Source organism: Thermobia domestica, chromosome 17 (assembly GCF_964235325.1).
Source record: "Thermobia domestica chromosome 17, izTheDome1.hap1.1, whole genome shotgun sequence".
NCBI classification, from domain to species: Eukaryota; Metazoa; Arthropoda; class Insecta; order Zygentoma; family Lepismatidae; genus Thermobia; species Thermobia domestica.
Genome location: NC_137470.1, coordinates 168,542,900 through 168,570,661, shown reverse-complemented (window position 1 = coordinate 168,570,661; position 27,762 = coordinate 168,542,900). Strand labels below are relative to the sequence as shown.

General features: G+C 37.3%; 1 protein-coding gene across 3 annotated transcripts in view; it reads left to right on the top strand.

The window, feature by feature from the left end:
• Positions 1-27,256, top strand: part of LOC145674479 (fibroblast growth factor receptor-like 1) — an 88,825-nt gene extending 61,569 nt beyond the window's left edge. For 2 of the 3 annotated variants that reach the window (XM_081744594.1, XM_081744592.1), the window contains 2 exons: positions 13,988-14,114; positions 24,893-27,256. In XM_081744594.1, coding sequence (XP_081600720.1) covers positions 13,988-14,114; positions 24,893-24,965 — 200 coding nt within the window. In that variant the 3' untranslated portion in view covers positions 24,966-27,256. The remainder of the gene's footprint in view (positions 1-13,987; positions 14,115-24,892) is intronic. The other variant, XM_081744593.1, reaches the window with a different exon arrangement.
• Positions 27,257-27,762: the final 506 nt, after the last annotated feature.

The following is a 27,762-nucleotide window of genomic DNA, read 5'->3' as shown; positions in this document are numbered from 1 at the left end:
CCCAAATTTAAAAGAGAACATAAACATATAAAGGTAATAAACCATATAACGTGCTAAATACTTATCAAAGGGTCAATAACCTCCGAAATTTGTTTTTTGGTAGTTCTTTACCCATGAAAGGGAACGATGTGGACCATCCAAATTTATAGTGGTACATATTGAAGACCTGTACGAAGATACCAAATGCTTATATTAAACAATTTCTAAAACTGAGTGGATGAGTCAAGATACCCCTCCCAAATTTTTTAAAGGGTGCATCAATGTACTCATGTCTTATGATAGGAAATGAACCTATATACATGACCATATGACCATATACGGTATAAGACCGCATCAAACGGGATAAATTGGGCCAAAAACCAAACACGTAATACAACATATTGCTTATGTTTATATTTAGGCATTTTTTTTTACTCATGAAAGGGAAGAAGATGGACCACCCAAATTTATCATGATACATATTGAGGTCATGTACCATGATAGCGAATGCTTAAATTGAAAAATTTCCAAAATTTAAGGGATTGGCTATGGTACCCCTCCCGGGGTGCATCAATGTACTTATGTCTTATGATAGAAAATGGACCTTTATACATGACCATATAATCATATTAGGTAATAGGACCTCATCCAAGTAAATAAATTAGGTCAAAAACGAAACACGTGGTTGTACTAAAATTTGGCAATTTCGTACCCATGAAAGGGAACGAGATGGACCACCCAAATTTATAGTAATATATATATATATATTAGGGTCTTATACTATTATACCAAATGTTTAAATTGGGCAATTTTCAAAATTTAAGGGGTGGGCCAATGTACCCCTCCCAAATTTTTAAAGGGTGCATCAATATACCCATGTCTTATAATAGGGAATGGACCAATATACATAACCATATAATCATATAAGGTAATAGGACCTCATCCAAGGGGATAAATTGAGCCAAAACAAACAGGTGGTTGTACTAAAATTTGGCAATTTCGTACCCATGAAAGGGAACGAAGTGAACCAACCAAATTTATCATAATACATGTTAGGGTCGTATACTATAATACCAAATGTTTAAATTGAGCAATTTCCAAAATTAAAGGGGTGGGCCAAGGTACCCCTCCCGGGGGTGCACAAATGTACCTATGTCTTATGATAGGAAATTGACCCCTATATATGACGATATAACCATATAAGGTAATAGGACCTCATCCAAGGGAATAAATTAGGTCAAAAACGAAACATGTGGTTGTACTAAAAATTTGGCAATTTCGTACCCATGAAAGGGAACGAGGTGGACCACCCAAATTTATAGTAATATATATTAGGGTCCTATACTATTATACCAAATGTGTAAAATAAGCAATTTCTAAAATTTAAGGGGTGGGCCAAGGTACCCCTCCCAAATTTTTAAAGGGGTGCACAAATGTACCTATGTCTTATAATAGGAAATAAACCCCTATACATAACCATATAACCATATAAGGTAATAGGACCTCATCCAAAGAAATAAAATGGGCCAAAAGAACAAACACGTGGTACAACGTATTGCTTACGTTTATATTTTGGCAATTTTGTAGCCCTAGAAGAGAACGAGGTGGACCACCCAAATTTATTATAATACATGTTAAGGTCCAGTACTATAATACCAAATATATAAAATGAGCAATTTCCAAAATTTAAGGGGTGGGTCAAAGTACCCCTCCCAAATTTTTAAAGGGGTGCACAAATATACCCATATCTTATGAAAGGTAATGGACCCCTATACATGACCATATAACTATATAGGATAATAACACCTCATCAAAGGGGATAAAATCGACCAAAAACCAAACACGTGGTTCTACGTATTGCTTACGTTTATATTTTGGCAATTTTGTACCCCTAAAAGGGAACGAGGTGGACCACCCAAATTTATCATAATACATATTAGGGTCCTGTACTATAATACCCAATGTTTAAATTGGTCAATTTCCAAAATTTAAGGGGTGGGCCAAGGTACCCCTCCCAAATTTTTCAAGGGGTGCATTAATATACCCATGTCTTATGAAAGGGAATGGACCCCTGTATACGCCCATATAACCATATAGGATAATAATACCTCATCAAAGGGGATAAATTAGGTCAAAAACCCCCGAAATTTGACTTTTTGGCAATTTTTTACCCATGAAAGGGAACGACATAGACACCCAATACGGATAGAGGTACATACTGTGGTCCTAGGCTACCATACCAAATTTTTAGATTTGGCAATTTCCAAAATTTAAGGGGGGTGGTCCTATGTACCCCTGCCAAAATTTAGGGGGTGGGCCATGGTACCCCTGCCAAAATTTAGAGGGGGTGGTCCTATGTACCCCTAGGTCATTGACCCCGGCCAGGGACCATGGGTCCTGAGGCAGGGACCCAGGGGCCAAAAAGTGTCCTATAGTCAGGCCCATACTACTATATTCCTACAACAACATATTTATAGACATGGGACAATAATTTTGGACATGAGTGTACATAATTGAAACTGACTATGTTTGCGACTTCTAATCTCTTGAATCACTCGACAGATCTCGATCAAATTTTCAACATTGGTTGGCTTCGAGCCTGGGATAGTTTTTATCTGTTCACTTTGACCGTAGAACTTAGGGGTGGGTCAGAAGGGGAAGACACACAAAAATAAATTAAATTTAATAACTACTCAATCACTCCAACGATCATGATAAAATTTTCAACATAGAGAAAGGTCAGGACTGGAAAGTTTTTCTTTTTCTTTTTTTTTTTTTAAATTTCACTTTGACGATGGAACTTATGGGAGAGGGATATATATACATATATGGAAATAACTGTCTTTGTGACTTCATCACTCTTGAACCACCCGACCAATCTCGAACAAATTTTCCAACATTGATGAGGTTTACACCTGGGGTATTTTCTATAATATTACTTTGACGCTGTAATTTAGGGGAGAGGGAGGGGAATCGGCATTTAAAAATGATCGAAAATGACCGATATTACTGCCGAATCCATAGTTCTCGAGTCATTGTGATGAACAGTGACACTTTCGGTGACGTTTAAATCCAAATTTAACCACGCAACATGTTGAAGGAGAAGAGAGAGAAATATGAAAATGACCGAAAATGACAGATATTAGAGAGAACTTCAGTAATAGTAAAACAAAATGACGGACTAAAGGAATATACTACTATGTTTTTCTTAATTTAATCCAGCGAAGCGGGTAATTGATGATAGGTAGTAATTGCTATAATATCTGCATCGTTTGACCTGTTTATTCAGCTTTTCCTTTAACCAAAGCTATCAATGCTTAAATTTGTTCATCTCACACAAAAGTAGCATTCCAATGCAAATTCTAATTAAAATATACTAATAATTAGTTGAAATGATGGATATTTTAAAGACGTGTAGATCCTTTCTCAGTCTCCTAAGAACTAAGACAAATATGTTCATGCAGCTAATCATAACAGTACCTAAAGTCCAGTAACAAATTTTAAAACACCAATTATGCTCTATTGCTCTTAAGTTAATGATTTTTCTGTAATGTATCTAATAGCTATTATGTAATAATTGGCTAATTAAAGAAATAAATAATATATACTATCTCAAATAGCAATAATTCTTCCGTTTCCTCCTACATTATCATTTCACTCAATCTTGGATAGCTTTCACATTTATTAATGACTACCGTCAATTAGCCGTTTCACTGAGTAAAAATTAAAAAAAAAATAATATATTCTGCTCATTTTTTACTATTACTGAAGCACTCTTTAATCAATAAAAGCAAACGAACTATAATGAAAATACAGAAAATAATAAGAAATTTGTATAAATAAAAATTAAATATTACTGGCTGAATTTGGATTTAAAGACATCAGAAATGTCACTGTTTTATCTCAGCGATCCCCAAAACTCTGAATTCGACGCTAATGTCGGTCTTTTTTTCATTTTTAATATCTCCCCTTCCCTCCCGTAAGTTGAACCCTCAAAGTGAAATGATGAAAACCATTCAAGGCTCAAAAGTTTATCTGTGTTGAAAATTTGACCGAGGTAGGTCGTTTGGTTAAAGAGTTAATAAGTCACAAACATATATATACAGAGAGAGAGAGATTTATATCGTAAAAATCTGTCCCATATAGATTATAGGTAGAGCAAGGTAAATAAATGAGTGTCCGGAATAAACTCCCGCTATCTGTTTTTATTATAAAAGTCACTGTATAACAGTATTTACAGAAATACTACAAAGTTATTCTCCTCTAATTTATTGGGTTATAAATTAGGTAGTCCTTGACCGTAAGGCCGAGAAAAGGATCTCTACAGAGCTCGTGGCTGGCTAAGCAGAGTGGCGAAGGAATCCCCAATGCTCCGTAGCAAGCACTGAGGAGGTTAGTAGTCATAGAGCCCCGAAACATGCTAGGCAACTGAGGTAGGGTTCACGACAGAGCCCCGTAGCAGGCTAAGTCAGGAGGAAACAAATAACCAAGAGTCCCGTAACAGACTAGAGGCTTGGGGTTAAGTTACTCCTAATGTTCCGTGGCAAATAGTAGGAGGGACACCAGTAGACGGGTACAGATTTGTCGGCTGCGTCCCATTATATAGGCGTCCTGGCGGCGGTGTCGCTGCTGCTCCGATGTCATAATTTGCTTCGTAGGAGGAGCCAGAGATCCATCGTCTGCTGGTTGTAGTAAATTCACGTGGTGCGTAGTATCCTGACGTAAAACCATGTGGTGGTGTTTGTAAACACAAGTGTAAAGTTTTGTTTTTATACAATACCACATGGGATATTACATCCCCTGCTTGTTTAAAAAATAAGCCGAAGGGTTATTTTTTCTTCTGGTGGGGTGAGCGAGACTAAGGGACCACATACAAGCAAATTACTAAAAGCACTGCTAGCACTATACACACTTAAAATTTTTCACTTTCGAAGCACTGATAAGGCAGTGGAAGAAAACGCTAAACAGTTGTTTCCTTAACACAGGCAGAATCAGTGCACGTTAAATTAAGAGTGTCACTTCATTTCTCTCGAAGAAGGGCTGTTTTATGCTTTGGCATTTGTTAATATATGTATATTAGCTCACTAATGGTGAGGGGTGTTGGAGTCTTTATAACATATTGTCCATTAGGAGTAAGATTATTACTGAATGTATGGAGTGGAATTGGCGCAGATATACCTAGCAGAGTCGTTTCGATGTTTTTGGGTCGAGCGAAAACGGCGATATAGTATGTATAATATTAAGAAAATCGCGAATACTAAAAAAAGTCGCGATTATTACTCCAATATAAAGATGTTCCATACTGGAAGAAGTGTCCCTGCGTAGCGTAGTCACTAACGCTCTCACCTTCGGTGCGAGCGGTCCCGCGTTCGATTCCCGATGGGGGCACTCGGTCAAAAAAGTGTAAAACGCTTTTTCAGGCCATCACCCTGAATGAGGTTTTCCTGGGTTTTCCTCATTCACACCAGGCAAATGTCGGGGTGATACCTAACATTTAGGCCCCAGGCCGCTTCATTCCTTCCCCAATCCCTTCTTCCTTTCCATTCCCCGGATAGTGTGCTCGCCGAGGGACGTCATCCCTCAACCTTGACGGGCTAAATGGCCTTAGATGCCGAAAGCCCAGAAATCTAAATACTAAATCCTAATCCATACTGGAAGAAAATGAAAGATCATATTATGGTCGGCGTGAGACTGGGATGGATTCGGGGAATACTCAGGGTATGGAGTCAATGTATTTTGTTACGCAGAATCCCAATTTCAAAACCTCAGGACGATTGACTGTCAATTCCTTTTTATGGTCGAAAAACTTTTTTTGATTTTACATAGGGAGAATACACGTAAGACAGTCATGAAAAAAAATCTGTGCAGTGGACCCCATGGTATGAGTTCGATGTATTTTGGTAGACAGAATCCAAATTTCAAAACCCCTGGATGGTTGACCTATCAAATCTGTTTTATGGGCAAAAAACGTATGTATTCCCTATCAAAAATCACTCAAGTGTTACACCCATAAAAATAAATTGACACGATCGATCGTCCTGGGGTTTCGAAATTTGGATTTTGTGTAAAAAAATAAAAAAAAATACTTCGAACCTGTACCTTTGGGTCCGGTGCACGGAACTTTTATGTGTGTGTGTGTGTGTGTGTGTGTGTGTGTGTGTGTGTGTGTGGCTGTGTAATTAGAAGCAAAGTTCGTGTTCATGCTTGTTCCAGCTTCAATTAAATAAGGTTCTTCAGTATTCTTCAAATACTTATTGCATTCGAGATAATAAAACCTTACCCTTATGCGAAGTCTAATAAGTAAACTCTAAACTCCAGGGGCGCCGGAACCGGGGGGGCAAGGGGGGCAGTTGCCCCTCCTGAAATTTTCAAAGGGGGCAAGATACTCTTTTTGCCCCCTCACTTTCAGACTGTAGAAACATCACACAACACTCATTATATGAACTAAATTTTGCTTTTTATAGTAATGTGAAAAAAAATATCTATTCCAGATTCATCTTTCTCTTTGAAACAAGAGACCGGGCGCTTTTTCTGCCCCCATGTTAGACAGAAAGAGTTAGGAAAAAGAATTGAAAATTCTCTTTATTTCCATTGGTGTACACTCTCAAAACACTGTAAATTCTTTTAAAATTTTTGTTTAAGTAATCGTAAGTCTGCAATATGAAACGAGTCGTCGAGCGAGATTTTAAAGTTTGAAAAATATAACAGTTTAAATGAGTAACAGGACATTTAGGAACTAAATATATTTTCCATAAAGTTAAATTAATGTTCTTACAAACAATATGCAGAGTGCAGTAAGATTTATAGTGAGGAGGAAAACTGTATAAAGTAGGATTAATAATTCAGAGCATATTACTCCACGACTGATATTTCAAAGAAAGAACAGTTATATCTGTGTGCGTTGTATTGACTCTGATTCATGAAACCCAACAAAATATTTATGGAAATAATCACCCCACATGGCACAAAACCGGAAACAGAATTCACGATCCAAGATATTCTAACGAAACCTAACCTGAATGCAAAAAATATACGCGAACAGTGTCATGATGGTGCAGCTATCATGTCAGGACGAGTGAGTGGTGTGGAGAAGATAACTTCGACTCAACATCCGAAAGCTGTATACATTCATTGCAGTAATCATGCATTAGATCTTCCATTGCAGGAAGTAGCACGAAAATGCGAGCCTTTGTGTGACGTGCGGGCCATAGTGAAAGACGTTTGAAACATCAACCTGGAGTCTGCAAAACGATAGACAATATACGCACGCCGACATTGTTCTTGAACCCTGTAAAACTATCAACAAAAGTAATCCTAAACATTTATTGCCTGTTTGTCCTACTCGCTGGTGTGTTAGGCGAAAATCTCTAATCAGATTTCAATCTACTACAAACGAATTCAAATCACGTTCAAAAAGAATCATCAGTAATACAAGTGGTCCAAACGATGATCGAAAAGTAATTCTAAAAGGACATTTGAAAAGAATGAACAAATTCGGAATGATATTTTTTCTGATAGTCAGTATACGTGCTTTTGTACCTTGCGGACAACTGGCGAAAGTGCTTCAAAATTCTGAAGCTTCTGCTTCTGAAGCTAAAAGAGCAGCAACACTCTGAGAAACCTACGAACGGACAGTGCATTTGAAAACATCTATAAGGAAGCAAAGGAAAATGCAGACATACTACACTTAAAATTGCCCACTTTATCAAGATCAAAGAGAACACCAATTAGGTTGGAGGAGACTGATAATCCTTCTATAGCAGCTACCCTAGAAGCTGTATCAGATCTTCGAAAAATGTACTTCGAAATCATTCACTCTTTGTTGAATGAAGTGCAGTATCGTTTCTATCAGCCAGGCCTCAAACAACTCATAAAACTCTAGAAGATACATTCTGGAGGAGCTATATGTGCTGGTGGGCCTCTCTCAAGAGAATATTTGAAGCAGGAATTGGGAGTTCACTTGTCGGATTTTAACCTGGATAGATTATGAGCTCAGCTCAGGCTACTTCTACCCACTTTGATGACGACTGAGTCGCTGATGACCATTGGAATATTAAAAACTATTAGTGCTGAAACCCCAAATGTTCGCAGTCTTCTCGACCAAGTTGTTCGTCTAGGTACTTTCGTTCTCACTATGCCAGCTTCTTGAGCATTTGCGAAAGATCATTCAGCTATTTGCGTACAGAAGCGTCATTTTGGGGAGGCAGGGAGGGGCATTTGTCCCCCCCTGAGTGAGAGTTATATAGATTTTATCAATATAATAGTAGTAAGTCAGTGAAAAACGCGAAATTTTACATATATCAAGGGGTCTTGCCCCCCCAAGCCAAATCTCAAATGATGTTACTGTTTGCGTAGTCTAAAGACACATTTGAGGACGTCCATGACGCAGGAAAGATTGGCTCATCTGCTGTTGTTGCATATGTGTAGCGACCAGATTTAAACACCATTGCAAGAGAATTCATTCAAAGACAAGCGAAAGAAAAGATACTATTAGTCAATTTTGAAAAGAAATAAATGTAGAATTATGTAAGTGAAAATATTATGCGTATTATAACCAATTATTTAAATTACAAAATAGCACTTAAAATTCAATATAAACTTGCATTATTTCTTATTAATTGTGTCGTACATTATTAGTGTGAAGCGAAGTGAATATAATGAGATTAGGAAGAGAGGTGAATGTAATAACAACTGGATATACTGAAGTAAGTGTAGTAAAAAATACAAATAACTCCGGATAATTAGTGTAATTGAATGTTAGTGAAAATTCCATTTTTCCATTTCTGGTACGAAGTCAAGTAGGTAGAAAAAATATTTTTTTCTTATTTTTTACTTAATTACGTAGCCTGTTTTATAATGTTCAAGTTACTTTCTACTACAAAGTGCTACAAAGTTTGTAGTTCTAAATAGCAATTTCTAGAAAAACCTTTCTAAGTTAGTTTGTGGTTGATCCAGAACAGAAATTTGAAGAAATATTTGCCAACTTCCCATGAAACTATGAAACTTCCAATTCGTATCAGTGAGTTTTGTGTACATGATGTGGAAAACTGAAAATATAATAATGAAAACGAAAGTTAGTAGCCACACCTCTCCATGTACGGGTAAAATATAATTCATCCATTGTGGAAGATAGCTTGCAGTGGGCACCATGGCGACAGCAACATCAAACACGACAGGAAACGTAATGTCTAAGTCTAACAATAAGTCTAGTGATTGCAGAACAATATTAAAACTTAAATCAGATTTTCCATTTAAAAGATCGCCTATGATGGAAGTCCAGGAACCGTTTGGCAACTTGTCACCTACGATGTTCCTCGGGTATTCGTATCTATAGATAGGAGTAAAGTTTAGGTATTACAGTGTACTGCAACACCAGAACTGGATTTTTAAAAAAATATAATTTTAATTTCCTCATTTCCAAGTGATTTAAGTATCTTTAAGATTGTTTAATAGTGTTCGTGTGACCATTTCCAATACAGTTAAAAATATGTACCAGTATATAAAATAGTAAAATTTGTACTTACAAACAGTCATTGTGGGCAGTATAAATTTTACAATTTTATATGTTTTTAATTTTGATTCCAGTGGTTGAAAATTTCTGCACCAGACCAAAATCCAGCACAAAACTGACATGGGATTAATTAATATAAAGATATAAACTAAGATGCCTCTAATAGATGGAAATTTCACTCTCACGAAACTGTTTACAGCTTCATTATATTATTATTATTATTAACCAACTAGCAGCGTTCACCCCGCTTCGCTGCGGTCACCCCGGAACGCAATAAACTTTGTTACTTAGATAATTTTTACTTTTTCGCTTTCAAGTGATATGATAAAAACCATAGAAGATTGCATTAAATGTTAACATTATATCGCCTGTCATTTATGTTAACCCGCCCCGCTTCGCTGCGGTCACCCCGGAAGTTTTCGCTTTCAAGTGATATGATAAAAACCATAGTAGATTGCAGTAAATGTTAACATTATATCGCCTGTCATTTATGTTAACCCGCCGAGTGACACGGTCATGCGGGTTGCATATAAATACGTTTATTTTTACCTATGATGAACTAACAAAGGATTTGTACGTTATGGACACTTGAATGGTCAATTATCTCAAGACACTGGTAATTAAAAATTAAAGTGATATGATAAAAACCATCTAGGGTCCAAATCCTAATAACCCCCCAAAAATAAAAGAAATTGGTTCAGCCGTATTAGCGTGATGAGGTAACAAAGGATTTGTGCGTTCTCTTTTATATATATAGATCAAATCAAATTATTGTTACATTACAAACATGTATTCGTATTATCTTACCTATGTTACATTCCCGTGTCTATTTTCTAGGCAGCAGTTTGCCCCCCCCCCCAGCTGAAAAATACTTCCGACGCCACTGCTAAACTCTAAGGTTAATAAGACCAAAGATTGAACCTCTTCCTGGGACGCAAAATCTACACGAAAAACCCATTGCTCGCTATGCCTTATTGTTCTTGTTCTAGACGACAAAGGTTAAAACCGGAAATCGTTAATTCGAACTATTTGTGAATTAAATAGATGGTTAAGGAAGAAGGTAGAACTTACTCCTTGAAGGCTAAATTGATTCCAAAAAACTGCATCTCGATATCTCTTACCGTTTTTTGCTCTACGAAAATCAGTATTGAAACTTGAAGTAATAGTACATTTCAACCACTTACTGTTTTGGTAGAGTGTTGCGGAATGTAATGGTATGTTTTCTTGAAACCTTGAATCGTTTGCAGAAAACCACTTGCCGCTATCTAATACGGTTTTGTTCTATGATCATAAATGTTGAAACCAAAAATGGTTAATTTGAACCACTTCCGGCCTGAATAGAGGATTAGCGGTGGAGATGGAACCTATCCTCTGGATGCTGAGTCGACAGCAGAAAACTGCATCTCGATATCTCTTACCGTTTTTGTTCTCATACTTGTTCTCATACTCGCTTTTTCACCCATCACCTTCGAACATCGATATATCATCTAAGACGTAACTGCCAGGTCAGAAATAGTTCCTATCAGCATCGATGACCTTATGCCAACGTTCTGGAAGACCATGGATTCCATCGCGGTAGAAGGGCCGTGAAGCGAAGAAGTTATCAAGTGCATTTCGCAACTCTACTAGGGATTTGAACTGGCGTCCTCTAAGGTGATTGTCCAAGAAATGGAACAGGTGATAATCGAACGGTGCAATCTCCGGAGAGTATGGCGAATGCACTAGTGTTTCCCACTTAATGCGCAGAACGGTGTCCCGGGTCATCCTAGCCACGTGGGGCTTAGTGTTGTCCTGTAACAGGAGGACCCCTTTGTTATTCAGACATGCTGGCTCCAGAGTTTTGAGGTTTTATTTAAAACGGCTCAACTGCTGACAGTACACAGTACACGAACTTGTCACCACAGTCAAGACTCTGTCCAGAAATGGTTCCTTCCTGAGACGAGACAGCAAAGAAACACAACTGTCTGCTCGCGTTGCCTTCTGACCGGCAGTCAAATCATTTGGGTCCCATCGACCAACTTCTAGTGCTTTCCAAGTTGATGGAGGTCCTGCTGAATGCTTTTTCCACTCACACTGAATTGCAATCCCAGTTCCTCAAATGTCTGGCCGCTGTTCGCCTCAATTGCTACCTGAAGATCTTAATTTTATATATGTCTTGATCTTCCGGCACGTGGTGTGTCTTCGAGTGTTTTGTTATCGTCCTTAAACTTGTTAAACCACCGCTGTACTGTCCACGTAGTCACGACACTCTCACCAAAAGCCTGGCATATATTCCGCCTCTTTTCAGCAGCATTTGACCCCAGTTTGAACTCGTACAGCATGCACGCCCTTATGATGCTCTATGGAGTTTCCATGTTAAGTTTGTCCTTAAGCAAGTTCACCGTGTAACTGAACTGCCACAACCAGGTATTATGTTGGATATACTCACACCAACAACTGAACTTCGTCTTATCTCCATTTGCGTTCAAACCACGGTGTGAGGGCCAATTGAACATAGACCTCCACAAAAAGCGACAGAACTTCCTTGGTTACCTTTATATAAGGATTCCAACACCTTATACATAGCATACTTTCTAGGTCTCACAAAACTAACAGTGCATCTTTAGTCGAAAAATATCATCAGCTTATGCATACTGCTAGTCAAATTCATTCCACCGCCAGCACACAAAAATTAATATATACTATTCATAAACTTAAAGAAAGCTCAGAAATACACTATGGAATGTTTATTATCACACTATAAAATTTATTTTCAAATGCAAAAATTCAAATAAATTCTATTCAAATACGAATGTTATTGCTCATAATTAAGTATTAAACTGGACCTTCGAATCCACTCACGTTTTTGATAATGTTTGTTAGTTGCAATAGGAATTTATATTACATGTATACAGGCGCGTACCTAGAAATTTTTGTTGGGAGCGGTGTAAGCTTTGGGGGCAGATCCAATACTACAAGAAACTACTTCTATGTAGTATTGAACGTTGTTATTCTACACCCGAAAATAGGATAAGTAATTAAAAAAACTTTCACCTACACTGAGTGATCACTGAATTGCGACCACCTATTTAATACTTTGTTGCTTCGACTTTTACTTAGAGGGCGGCCTGAACACGGCGTGGCATGTATTCTAGTAGTTCCTGATATGTTTCCACTGGGACCTGACACAATATATTCCTGGCGGAATCCCAGAATGAGCCCACATATGTCAGTGCAGGAGTCATGGTGCGAAGAGCTCGTTCCACAACATCCCATAAATTTTCTATATAATTAAGATCCGGTGACTTAGGAGGCCAATTCATATCGTACAGCTTTGTTGAATGTTCCGTAAAGCAATCAAGTACAGTCCTGGCTTGGTGGCAGCGTGCATTATCGTCCTGGAAAATACCGTCTTCGTGTGGATAGAAGTGTTTCATTGTAGGCTTACGTGATCCTGTAACATCTGCAGGTACACAATGGATGTGCCACTGCGGTCCATGCACACCAACGATCTCAGTACATGCCAATAGAAGCAACCCAAACCATACAGCCACCTGCCTGTGAAGTATGTCACATGCACGAACGGTCCATGGTTTAGTGCTGTTTATGCCATATACGCACACGCCCGTCCGAGGGGAGTAGCACAAATCGTGATTTATCGAACAAGCACACCCTTTTCCAATCATTCACGATCCAATTAGCGTATTCTTATGCTCAAGTGTGACGAAGTCGGCGGCGACAAGTCGTAAGGAGTGGGTGACGAGTGGATCACCTGCTGTGGAACTTCATGCGTACCAATGTACACCGCATAGTTGAGTGGGGTATGGCTGTTGTGCATCCACCATTACATTGGTCTCGTAATTCCTGGACACTGATGGTTCGTTTGGCTGCCATGAGCCGTTTGACGATCGCCCTACATTTTGAACTTCCATATGCCCCTGCAATTCCATCTCTTGGAGACCGTTACCTCATTTTCTTTCCACTTCCTTGTATATCTTCACTACACAGGAACAGATGAATCCGACAAGTATCTGTCTCGGTTATTGACGTACCTATTGCTCGGGTACCCACAATTATGTCCTATTGGAATGCAGACAAATCCTGCCCACTTCCCATTATAACAGTGTGCTGTCTGCCAACATGTAGCCTCGGATGTGTTCTTACACTGCAATACTACCAGTCTTGGTGGTCATGTAATCAGCTAGGCTGCTTGCCACACTTCCTTGTGAGGAGGGGTGGTCGCACTTCGGTGAGAACTCAATGTATATTTTATTAAGTGACGAAGTGTAAGATCAAATTTTCATGCTACAACAATCATTTCCCTGTTAAACAAGTAGAGTTTTATTGAGAAAATGTACAAATGTATGTTCAGAAGTTTTCGCAGCTACCGGGCACGGTGAACTGTCCCGTGTGTGCACCTCTGCATATAATGTATAGTGTCTAAAAGTTAAAATAGAATGTTCATTTTATGTTTTCTAGTTAATTTAATGGACTAATATTAACTACATATTTTTTTAGTGCAAGTGCTACCTGTAGAGCAACGAAATCCAGCGTTGTTAATTGTTATGCCTGCAGCGTTTATAGGAGTTTATGTCCTGTCCACCGCTCTGTTGGCGACCACACTTCGAAAGATCAAGAAGGAAAGGTATATGAATTTACTCTTATCATATTACACTTAAATGTTGGCGTATGGTGTAATAAAACATCTAAAGTGTGTTTATGCACTGCTTGATAGTTGCTCTGGAAGAAATACACGTGGACTCATTACTTTTCGAAACAAAATCCGGGTACATCTAATGATCAATGTATGGGTACATATCTCTCAATTGATAGGAAGGAACTCATCATCATCATCATCATCATCATCATCATCATAGGTATTCTGCCATTATTGAGAGGCCACTTGCTGCAACTGAGAAGCTTCCTTGGTCCACGGTCTTCCGCTAACATCTTCGTCTTCAAATACGACTTTTCTCTTTTGATATCGGCCACCAACTGTAGTCTCCTTCTCCCTCTCCCTCTCTTTCCTGCCACCTTAACCTCTAAAACGTCACTCATGATACAATTCCTTCTTAGCCAATGTCCCAACCAGCTCCTCTTCCTCCTTTTAACCATTTCTAAAATTGTTCTTTACTCTCCCAGCATTTCTAACAACCTCAATTTCAGCTCGATGCAACTAATTATCTCCATTCTTCTCCATACCCACATTTCGAAAGCTTCCAGTCGTTTTTCATAATTTTTGTGTAATGTCCATGTTTTTGCCCCATACAGTACAATACTCCACAGAAGCATTTTGTGAGTATTTAAGAATCCACAAAATAGTTGTTTTTTCTTCCTCCTAAAGGCCTCTATTGCTATTCATATCCTTGCTTTTATAAAAGTTTATATTATTACTAATAATACTACCTAGGTATCGAAAACTAGTCAACTCTTCTTTTTTTTCTTCTAATTTGACACTAAGAGCTTCGTTCCAATCACCAGGGATTTTAACTTTCTATTTTTATTTATTTATTTATTTATTTATTTATTTATTTTTTGAGAGCAACGCAAAGTGTGCAAAAAATTGTTAGATGATAGGATAAAAGTACTTTTTTTCTTAAGAGGCCTAATCACTGCGAAATTAAAATGCCGCTAATTTTACAGTAATTATGTGATATCTTCAAATAGATAAAAGATAATCGAAATGTGGAACAAGAGCGCCCTAGAAAATATTATTCTGGATGAGGTGCCGTTATCACGAGTCACCTAGTAGCTTTCCGTTTGCAGCCATTTAGAACCGCGAATATAAATGAATATTTTCTAAATGGCTGAATATCGAAAGCAGATAAGTGAGTAGTGATAACGGTATCTCATGTAAAATAATATTGTCTAACGTGCTCTTGTTCCACTTTTCGATTATCTTTTATATATTTGAAGATATCACATAATTACTGTAAAATTAGCGGTATTTTTAATTTCGCTATGATGAGGCCTCTTAAAATGTGTTGCGGTTTTTAACTAGCTACTAAGATGTCATTTCTCTCTCATAGTTAATTAGTGAAAGTATAAATAAATGCAACCTGACGTGAGAGCAATTCCAAGATTGAAAACAATATATAGTAAGTTACGTTATTATGATACAAAAATCACAGAGTAATACATAAACTAAACTTCAGGGTTGTAGAAGGTCGTGCAACAAGTTCATAGTTGTTTATATAACAATATAGCAAATATACGAGGGTCGATTGGAAAGTTCGTGGCCTCTCCTACAAAATTAGAAAATATTTGGATAAATTAGGTTTTATATTTCTACATAATCTCCCTCGACTAAGGTACAATTACTCCACCTCTCCTGTAACGCTTCTACACCACTTTTTAAAAAATGATTCCTGGAGCCCTACAAAATATCCTAGTGCAACATCGTTCATCTCTGCATTCGAAGAAAATCGCTAACTTCCGAAAAATATTTTCAGCTTTCTAAACAAGTGAGAGTCCGAGGACGCCAGATTAGGCTAATAGGGCCAGTGTGATGACAGTTCGTACCCACAGAAATGAATTTCTGCCATGGATGCAAAGGATGTGTGAACGCGCGTATTGTCCTGGTGATTTTCTCCATGTCACAAATTTCCGTCACTTCCGATACCTTATAAGCTCTTCAAATGAAACAATAGAGTAATGAAATTTTTTCATAAGGACTACCAATGTGCATAGCTAGGCAGCTAATGCATTCACACTTAAAATAATTGCTTACTTCCTAGTCAGACCACGAACTTTCCAATTTACCCTCGTATTACTATAATCTGACTTTGTTTCTTTAATCCTAGTATTTGACAATATATTTCTTGTATATAATAATTTGTTCTGTTCTACAGCAATGTTTTTTTTTTTCCCCGAATGACAAAATAAAACATAAAAATATAATGTGCTATCAAGGAAGACTTTTCCCACAGAACCATCGTTCTTCTGAAAAATCCTATCGGACCATCTCTCTTGGTCCCAGTCACAATGTTTCCCACACCACCTTCAGTAAATTGACATGACGTTTCTCAGAAGACGATGGAACATAATTCGCTGTTTTCGAGCTTAATGCTCAACAAAATTCATTCCTCGTGAAATCGTAGTACTGGGAAACACATGATAAAAGCCACCACCACATGGGAACATTAAAACACCAGAAGCACCGGAAGACGTGTGAGTAATTTGGGCTGGAGTTGTAGATCTATTCTATTTTGCCAACCGGTATACTGTACCGATTATGTTGAGTTGCTTTAAGCTTTCCACTATTTCCACCATGCATGCACACGCACAACTGTTTTTGCAATAAATTTCTGAAGTCAGAAAATGACATCTTTGATATGCCCATAGCACTGGAAGCCTCGGTGACACTTCGATCTGTCTCGTTCCCACCAAAAGTTCTCGATTGATCATAATTGCTTAAATGAACTATTCATGTCATCTTCCAACCGTTTTCTTAACGTTTTATGACAGTATTGAACTTCGAACTGCAGCTACCGTATTTGATTGCATCTCGTTTGTCACCATCTTCATATTCACTTTCGCTATCTTTCCCTGATAACGACTCTTATAGAACACTCTTGCCTTTACTGATGGGCTGAACGACTTACTAGTGCCCTGCAATGATATATTTATAACATTATGTTTCCAGCTCGCGCCAAGTGAGTTTTGTGGTCGAACCAAAAAAGATTTTGATGTTGAAATGTTTTTCTACAATTCGACACTTCTCTCGTTCCTGTATGTTTACACAAGTGAGAAGGTGTCCATTATTCTCAATCAAACTCGGAAGTTTGTTCGACTCCTTCAAGCATATCGACGGCTATGTTGGGGACAGCTTGACGAAAGTTGTTGTTCAAGTGAGTCAGGGTCCAGGGTCCTAGGACGATCGTTGCAGACATGTGATTTTAGATAGCCCCATAAAGATACTCGCAGGGGGATAAATCAGGCGACCGAGCTCCATTTTCTCGAGCAACAAAATCGTGTGGATTACGTTTCTGCTCCACAGCCAATTTCTATGAATGAAATTTTAGTTGATGAAGGATTCACCTCTCAGAAGGAGCAGACAACCCAGCAGCAACTCTATGCTTGCGGGCAGAGCGCTGAGGGGATCGCAAAACAGAAAGCCTTACCATGTCAATGTTTCGGAGTGAACTTGCTGTTCGTGGAAACTGAGTTTTTTCTTCATATCACCAGTTTCCCTAAAGTTGTTTACCCAGGAAACGATCGACTACTGGCCAGGAACATGACCACTGAGCGCAATATTGAGATCTGTACGGAATGCAAGTTGCGTGGCAATGATTTAGCGACCGTTAGAAGAGTATATTTCGATACCGAACGCGCGCTCCACCTTCGTTCATTCCATGATGCTAAATAAACCAAGTATATCTACAACTTTTTGGCCCGCCCTCTCGAATGTGCCTACTTCCACCCTCCTCGGAGTAACCATCGTTTGAGGTCGCCAAATTCAAACAAGTAAGTTGCTTTGCCCCACCCTGTAGTACTTGTACAGCGTTTATGTTTCTCCACAAATTGTTATAACACAAATCAAATATTCGGCAACTGTTATAGCAACGTAGCATAAAAATAAAGATTAAAATAAGATAAATTATATTATGTGCATGATGAAGCTACAATAGCATCCATAGAAGCCATAATAGCAAAAATATGAAATAACGATCATAATAAGAACAACAAAATGAAACTTAGCGTCAATCCGACAACATTTAATCCTCAAGAAACGTTATCCGTATAGCGCGAAAAAAACAATACTGGGAAAATTTCATGGCTGGGGGTTGAAGACAGGGACACACCCTCGCGTTCTATTGGATAGTGAAGTTCGTAAATATAGGTCAAGCTTCACGAGTCCCCACGATCACTGTAGTTTCTCGTACTAGATTTACAACTAAAGTATAATCTGCTCAAAATAAGGTATATAACACTATATATATAAATCTTCAGTCTTGATTTGAAACATGATATTTTCAAAACTTAGTAAAAGCTACATTTCTTTTACACTTTCTCGATTATTTTAAATACTAATATTTATAGTCGGGCTTCACTCAAAAATTACATTTATACAGAAAATAATAAACCTCTTAAATTAAATTAAGGAAACACCAATATATATATATATATATATATATATATATATATATATATATATATATATATATATATATATATATATATATATCTGACTTTAGTATTCTACATTTTTAAAAATTAACTACTAATATATAATATGTATATAAATATTTTAAAAAAATATTTCTTAGTTTTGTGGCTTTAAATATATGCAATGCGCTCTGTGCTTTTTCAAATAATAATTATAGAACATGGCGACGTTATTCCAAATGCTATCCTATCAATGTCTTATCACTGTAGTCTTTCACTCCCGGCGGGAACTCATGTTGTTCGGATTCCACGTTAATCAGCAGGTCACGTTTCATATAGCCTTGCTGTTGAAAGGGACGTTAAACTTAAAATCAACTGCACTACAGTTTTTTCAGAGCAGATTTGCTTCCATGAACGACTATTAACCAAACATGTCGATACGATATTCCTCGGTAGCAGCTACAATACAGATTTTACTGACAGTCTGTTTTTATCATACCTTCTTGCATTCTAGAGTTTGTCAAAATACAAGGTGCGGCAGCTATTTGAGAATAAAATAACATCCGCGGGGGGGGGGGGGGGTAAAAAGGAGCAGAGACTGAAGATAGAGCATTTAACGACCAGTGAACGTTATGTACGACAGACCCAATACGGGATATCATTCAATGAAATTGCCATCTGCCGCAATAACAGGCTGTAAACGGTTTCGAAACCGTCGGCAGGCATGAATGAGATTGGTACTGGGAATGTTTGCCATGGCATCAGAATAGCTGCCCTGAGAGCCGCAACAGTGTTGTGTGGATGCTTATTGGAGGCCCTCTTCACCACGTTCCAGACGTAAAAGTCCAAAACGTTAACATCACGGTAGCTGGGGGGCACATGTTTGGGGGGACGTGGTCGTTGAAATTTGTGGCCAACCATTCTTGGGTTGAATGGACTACATGGGCGAGACCGGAGTCCTACTGAAAAATATATGGCCTGCTACGTGCTATAGCAGTAATCCAGGACTACACAATCGTCTTCAACACATCGGTGTAAGCAACGGCGTTGACTGGTACATTGGCTAAAGAAATGTGGAGGCATCGCATCGCCCTCACTGTTCATAACCTCCAGAACCAACACGGTGGCGGGGATTTTTTTGTGCATGACGGTCGAAACCTCCTCGGGTGTTTTATACAGCCACCGATCATTTCTGTGGTTGGCCTTCTGATCCTGGACGAAAATTTTCTCATCCGAGAAGAACCAGAGCATTTCTGGCTGCTCCGGATGTTTCAGCTTGTTCAAAAGGCACCTATTCTTTCTGGTTCTCGCGGACATGAACTGGTCTTTCCGCACCACATACGACTTGTAACGGAGGTCTTCATACACTACGCGTCGAATGGTGACCTCGTGAACCCAATTCTCCCTTGTGAATGCCCTCATGAACTTTCCTGGGTCCACTTCGACAATAGCTTGGACGGAAGCGATGAACTCAGGCGTCCTGGTCCTGTCTGAGCGCTGACAACGTCGTTTCCTGTGGAAAATGGTTTCCAAATCACAATTGGCGTCCCCCAGTTCTCTCCGCACTTTGAAGACGAATGACCAGGCGACTTTCAGGAAAGTCTGCTCAACATCAAGAAAGCTTCTGATTGGTTGTTTATGGGCGCGCTTCCGTGATCTGTCTAATCAGAAGTGAGTTCTGATCCTTACAAGACAAAGGGGAAAATTGCGTGATATCTTCGATACAGTGTGAGAGAACACAGAAAACGTACTCATAATACTTTAAGTTTATAAACGTAGGGCTTTGTTCTACGCACACACACAAATAAATATTTTCCTGTTTTGCTGCCAATCGCTTCCAAAATATCAAAAGGATAAGTGACATCAGTGGTGCCAACTATCACTTTCACCAAACTGGATGAAATAAAAATATAATAAAGTTTTATTTCTTGTGAAGACGGGTGTCAAATGTTGATGACATGCGTTCAGATTAAAATCAATTATAATAATTCCAGTGGTGCATTTTGTAGGCTACCGGGCCTACCGGCGGTAACCCTAGAATGTTACAAAATAAAGCCAGTTCAGAATACTCCAAGAGCATTTCTAGAAGGAACTTTAAAAGAATGGAGATATGGAACGGAAAGGATAACTGTAATTGTTCCTAGATGTAAAAGTAAATCTTTTTATCCGCACCTTCTCTTTCTCGCAAAATTAGAAAATATCATGTCTCTATTACTTAGAGTTTTCGAGATATGGCTGCTTAAATATCTAGAAATGAGAACTTTTTGGCCAATATCTGGGGAACGGTGGCCAGTTGGCCAGTAGACAGTTAATCATGGCCACCGGTTACTATTTGGTATTAAAATATTTACCATCCTCTTAGGTATTGATCAACATCAATATCATCTCTACAACTTAAGATTTCCCAGCTATGACTCCTTAGATATCTAGAAATTGGCCATTCTTTGGCCAATATGACGGGAACAGTAAGTCATAGAGAGATGGTATTGGTGTTAATCAATACCTAAGAGGATGGAAAACGTTTTGGGACCGATATTAATTGGTGGCCACTGGCCAACTGGCCATTCTCAAAATCAGTGGCCAGTTGGACAGTGGCCTTCGGTTACTATTGGGTACCAAAATATTTACCATCCTTTTAGATATTGATCAACACCAATATGATCTCTCTATAACCTATGGTTCCCGAGATATGGCTCCTTAAATCTCTGGAAGTCGGCCATCTTTGGACAATATTTTGGGTACAGTGAGAGTGAAGCGAAAAATTTAATCACTTTCTCAGATAGCTTTTGATGCTCTATCGAATGCAGGGTTCAAAATTAAAAATATCTCAAATAACAGACAGACAGAGACACACAGACATAGAGGGCCTTATGCAGAGTCGTTTTGACGCGTTATTAGTGCCATACTAAAGAGTTCGACTAACATATGTTTCCTGCAGTAGTCAAGCCTTTAGTACGACGCTAATCATACGTCAAAATGACTCTGCATAAGGCCCAGAGAATTCAGTAACAAACTTTTTAAGTTCGTTGATTATTATAGTATAAATTAAATTATATTGATAATGTTATACTTTAGTATTTTCTTTCGATGATACAAGTTTCTGAGAATTTTACGTATTTAGAAACATTCACTGGATTATTTGGACGAAGTCTGTCTCGCTTCTTAACTCTAGGAACAACAGGGGGGCTCGGAGGCCCACGAATTATTTTTGTTATATTCTGTAACATTTCTAATTGCATAAAAATCTAAAAAAAAAAAAATGATATTGTCAAACTTGACCCCATTCATCATAAAACGTTCTTGTTTAGTTTCTATTGTGCTGTTTTTTTTTCTATTTATGAATAAAGAAAGTGCTGTGGGCCTCAGGGGCCCCCGTTGGTAGCACTAAGGGGCTATTCACCGCATACGCTAACTGTTGTATCCCAGTGTTTTGGCTATTTATTTTATTTTCCTTTGAAACAATTGAGGCCTATTCCGGAAGAAGGGCACATAGACCGTTTCCGTGAATGGAGAAAATGAGCCTTAAAGATTTTATCAGAGCATATGTTATTGTTATATGCTCTGATAAAATCTTTAAGGCTCATTTTCTCCATTCACGGAAACAGTCTATGTGCCCTTCTTCCGGAATAGGCCTCAATTTTGGTATTACAACATGCAGGGGTACTTTGAGCTATTATTTTGGTGCAGTGTAGCCAACTGCACATTATAAAAAATTAGTATATACATTTTCTGATTATTTTTGGAACATAAATATTTTATTTCCTATTAGTTTATTCTTTCGAACCTACTAACACCTAAATATGCCACTTTATATTATCATCACACACACAGTCATATATATATATATAGGATGGCCCAAAAATAGGTATACAATTCTGCATTGATCAAGTATAACATTCTAGCTCATAGGTTTATTTGCTTCGGCTGTTCCGAGCTTAATATATAAGTAAAAAAAAGATATTAAGAACAAATAATAAAGAAACTAAGTCTACCTTATGGATAGCAATAAAAAATGATATAAAAAGCAATGAGTTGATAAGTACGGGACTGCATACCTACTTTTGGGCCACTCTGTATATAAAGAAAGAGAGAGAATCAAGTTTTAATAGTGATTGGAAAGAACTATGCTACTGTACCTCTCGTGTTATCATCAAGTATTTTTAATCTTAGAATCTACAATCAGCTGCTTGCAATACTAACTGGAGACGCATATTTCATTGCAAATTGTCAGTTCGTTATTCTTTGACTGTGACTGTATGTGGGAATCTGCAGCAGCATTGGAACAATGGTAAATCGTGCTCTTCGCTAAAGTTCGATTGAGAAAGAACTTCTTTTTGTTCACCACAACCACAAGTTGGCGGGCAAAATTGAAATTTTAGAACTTTTCTCCCCTTGGAAGAGCTGTTTTATAATTTGATAAGGTCTGTCCTTCGTAACTGCATCTAGATACTCTTTTCTTGGTCTTCCTATTCCTGGTTTTCCTTCTGCATTTCCCTCTATCAACACGGAGAAAGAACTTAAAGAACTTTTAAACGAATCTGACATAGAAGGTAATGAATTCGAATATAGCAAGGTGGAAATAACCCTGTCAGATTTTGATGCAAAAGACAGCGATTTGAACATTTTATTTGATAATGCAAATGGAACAAATGGAAACAGTGGTACGTTTCTTGCAACGAAACCCTTGTAATATTCATGATTTTGTAGTGGCGTTAGTTTACAAAACTGACAGACAAGTCTTAGCTTACTTGGTTTGTTTGCTTTCCATTTACATGTTCATTCCATAGGTGCAAAAACCTGACGTTGTGCTACTAGAAAAATTGTAACTTATGTTGTGTTGGCAACACTGCTTCTCTGGTGACATCCCCTATAGTGTCCAATGAACATCTCTCACACTGTCTATCTTTTCGCGGAAACAAAATTTGAAAGAATTTCACCATTTCAAGGGTAACCGGGATGGAATTATAAAAGATTAATCCTGAATTAATTGGAATCCTGAAGTATACCCCACTCTTCCCCCATTGCATTGCACTTTACTGCACCACCACCAAAATGCTTTTAGAAATCGCCTTTGTACACATACTACACTGTAGTAAGTTTCTATTGATCTGTTTGATAGTTTTCTACACAAACAAATAAAATAAATAGGTCATAGTTACTGACATAAATAAAAAATGGTAACTTAAACAATTACACACATGTAGTTAGCAACACTGTACTTAGAAACCTAGTAATAATAGAGAGCAAAATATATGATGTCTTAGACATCTCAAGTTCATATCAGCAAGATAAATTATTTTCCGTAAGAAATAATTACCTTTATGCTGTGGGCCTTAGAGTCCCCCGTTGGTGTTCCATTTAACCCAAAAACACCTTCGTGTTCCTAGGTTTAAGAGGTCATCAACATAATAACGCAACAGAAACCACTTCTCTATTTGCTCTACTGCAACAAGAATCGTGTAGTTATTAGCGCTTTCTCCTTCGCTCCACCTCCATCCTCAGCGTACGAAAGGGCTGCCAGGTAACACCAGTTGCCTCTAGAGAAATCGGTTTCTTGGATGTGAGCGAAGAGTAAAGGAAAATTATATGAGTAATAACAGCGCAATTTGGGGGTCTCTGGGAATTGCCTCGGACACCTAGAGCCTCGTTCCAGTGCGACAATACAACGAAAATTGTGTTTTTTTACAGTATTTTGCGATGGTTGGATTATCTGTTATAAATATTTGTTTCATTATTTGCGTTTTGTTGCGAAGGCTCTTACAGATTTTGTTGGTAATTGTCGATTTCAGCCTTCTTTATTACTCGGACAGCTTACAATTACTATTGTGAGTAGGATTACCACCTACCCAATGCAATATGTAGGGCAACATTACGGAACAAATGAGGGTAGAAATGTACGATCGTTTTTTCCGTAATACTAATAAGATAAAAAAAAAAAGTCTTGCTAGTAAACGGAAAATCCATATTTATGATACCTACTTGATAAAAGAGAAGTATGTTGTAAGGTTTCCTCCTTGTTTTGAAGAGTGTATAATAACGTGGAAACTACACTCCAATAATAATAATAATAATAATAATAATAATAATAATAATAATAATAATAATAATAATAATAATAATGTATAGTTGTTATAAAGGTTAGTGGTAGCCCAAGCTATCAAACTTGTATACCGCTATTTCACTGAATAATTATCTTTGCATTATAAGAGTCTTTTCATTTCTGATACGAATGTCTTCTGTTCTTTGCATTGTTCTTTCTATTAAGGTAGATATTATATTAAAAACTGCATTTATCTGATACACATTTTTTTTCAGTAGTATGAAGAAAATGAAGGATGACCGGAAGAAGGTATTTCAAGTTATGGATTATGCAATCAGCTCAGTGTGAGCTGTTTTGCCGTGTTTGTTGGTAGACTAATGGCAGTAGGATGTTCGTTCACGCAAATCTTAAAATTTCTGCCTTAGTCAGTGAAATAAGGACAATGTATATTATTTTTATAACACAGTATACGTATAGGAAAATACAGATTTCATTACTTGCCAATGTACAACAATTAACGTTCATAAGATGACACTATATTGCTTTGGTATTATATATCATTATGTTTCTCTTGTAGGAGAAACAACAATTATATATTATTACTTCATTTTGGTATGTATTAAAAGTGTCAGTAACAAGGCATGTTGTAGATCATTTCATGATTATATGCGACACTGCCTAACAAGTACTATATTTTGCATTTAATTAGACTAATATTACATACGTTTGTTGTTGAATTACGTGGTCTTACTACTTGCATTAATGCTGAAGGATTGAGTCAGTGTAGGCTATAGCTGCAGCCACAACCGAAATTATGTTATACTGTTATATTGTTGTTTTCTTAACAGTATTTATTTAGTTAAAATTACAACAAGACAATGTTGTGTCATGAGATGGTACTTAAATGAATCGTAACAAGAGTAATAAACAATATTTATTTTAATTGTTGATCATCATCTTAATAATATTTAATAGAAACAATTACATTCAATGTGTTGTGCTGAATTGAATCGTAATGGTGTTATAGCAGGAAAAAAATCAGTTAAAATGCTGTGGGTTATAATATGAGGAGCGTTTTTTTTTTTTTTTTTGTTTTAACTCGATAGAGCACAAAACATCATTTTTACAGGAATTGCATTTTTGTTATTATTGTACATAACCTTTCATTAAAGAAACACAATTGCAGGTAATACTAGTTATTATCCTGGGACAAGTACTGACAACGTGAATCTTCTAGAGAATACAAATATTTGTCATAGAATTGGCTACTTAAAAAATGAAGGGTTTTTCAAAACTCGATAGAGTACGTGGACAGGAAACATAGGAATGCGACTGAACCTGAATTTGCTGCTAGTATTAATGTTTTATAGTGTTGTACTGTTATTTAGTATTTTGATTTTACTTTTATATCTTCATGATATACTCTTTATTTAGTTTTGATTAGTATTTTGTTTAATTGAGTTAGTTTTGTGTACAGTGTAAAGGGTTATTTCTACATGGTTACACGACTGAAAAAAATAATAGACATTATGGAAAAATTCAAAGAGTAACACCAGGATGTAAGAATACAAAGTGTTTACAATAGTTAGTAATGAAGCATACATTTGCGTTGTAGTTAGCAGTCTCTGAGAACATTTTCATAAAATCCTCTTGCTTCTTCCGGCATTTCTAAAAAGTGTAACAGTTTCTTTAGGTCCTTCTTCTTCTCACTGGACACCATGTTCATTTTCTGTAGGCATGAGGTTCTTAGCCTTTCTTTATGGCATGTTTTAGTTCGAGATCTGAAAACAGAAACATCCACAGGAAATCCAATGTATGGGTATTGCACACTTACACTGTCAGTACATACCTCGGTACGATATGACTATGTGCATTACTATGTGAAATGGCAACTTTGCTTTCAGAATCTTCTGAGAAATCTCCTCAGTGTTTTGATTTGCCAGTTCCTGTTAAAAACTTTGACAACTCCACGAGATTGCAGGGTTTGGTAGTATTCAGCTATGTGCTGTATCGAGTTCTGAGAAATTGCTGTGCATGAGCTCTATCTAGTTCTGGCAAAACGCTCATGATTCAGTATCGCATACACACGATACATATCAAGATTTACCAATTCTGGTTTCACAGCTCGATTGGTAGTATAAGAAGCATACCTATCCCATATATACCTATGATTCCCAAAATTTGTGCTCTATCGAGGTTTGAAAAAACGCTCCTCATATGTAAATCTTGTTTTGTACGTCTTATCAGATTTACAGATATTCGTTAGCAGTTTTCGCATGTGCAGTAAGACCTGAAAATTTATTAAGACTTACTCTCAGAATAAGAACTCAATGCTAAGTATTAGTTTTATACGTTCTTTTAGAATTGGATATAGTCCAGTTTAGCTCTCAATCGTTCATAGTATGAATAATGAAAATGAGAACAGAACGGAATTAGAACAATTGTTAATAACACACACATTCAAACAAATACAGTATGTTTATTTATTTGTACTGTAAGGAATACAACAAACTACAAGTATGCACTGCACGTTTTTAATGAGCATAGGCTACTGTTAATGCATTGTATTTTGTTAATTTTATATGAGCTAATGTAGGAAAAAGATTGTAGTTTATATTGAATCAATAAATGTATAATTAAAATATCATTATTTTCATAATATTTTTATATTTATATAAACATTTATTTAAAGGACAAATCAAAGATGATAAACAGCATTTTACCTCAATATAAAACATGCCTTGTATCATTCTGAACACAGTTTCTTAAACGTTCCATCATGTTTCTTGTATCTGCTGAACATAGCGGTGGCTCATTTTTAGTGATTACCTCTGGTGCGTGAAGCCCCTGGTTCGATGCCCGCCCAAGTATATTTGTTGTAGACATCATCATCTCCATGGGTTTTCTTGGGATGTTCTTATTTCCTTCTACATTCTCATTCCACTAAATCTTCCACCTTCAGTCACTCACCTTGATCATCCATCTTCCTTAGCGTAAAAGGCGTAATCGTGGCACAGTGAACTGAAAATTTTATTTTACTTTCGTCTCTCATGAACATAGGCGGGTGCAGAGAGAGTGGTTGTAGTCATGGCTCTTCATGTGGATTTTTTTTAAATAAAGCGTGAAACTACGATCGTAAACTTCA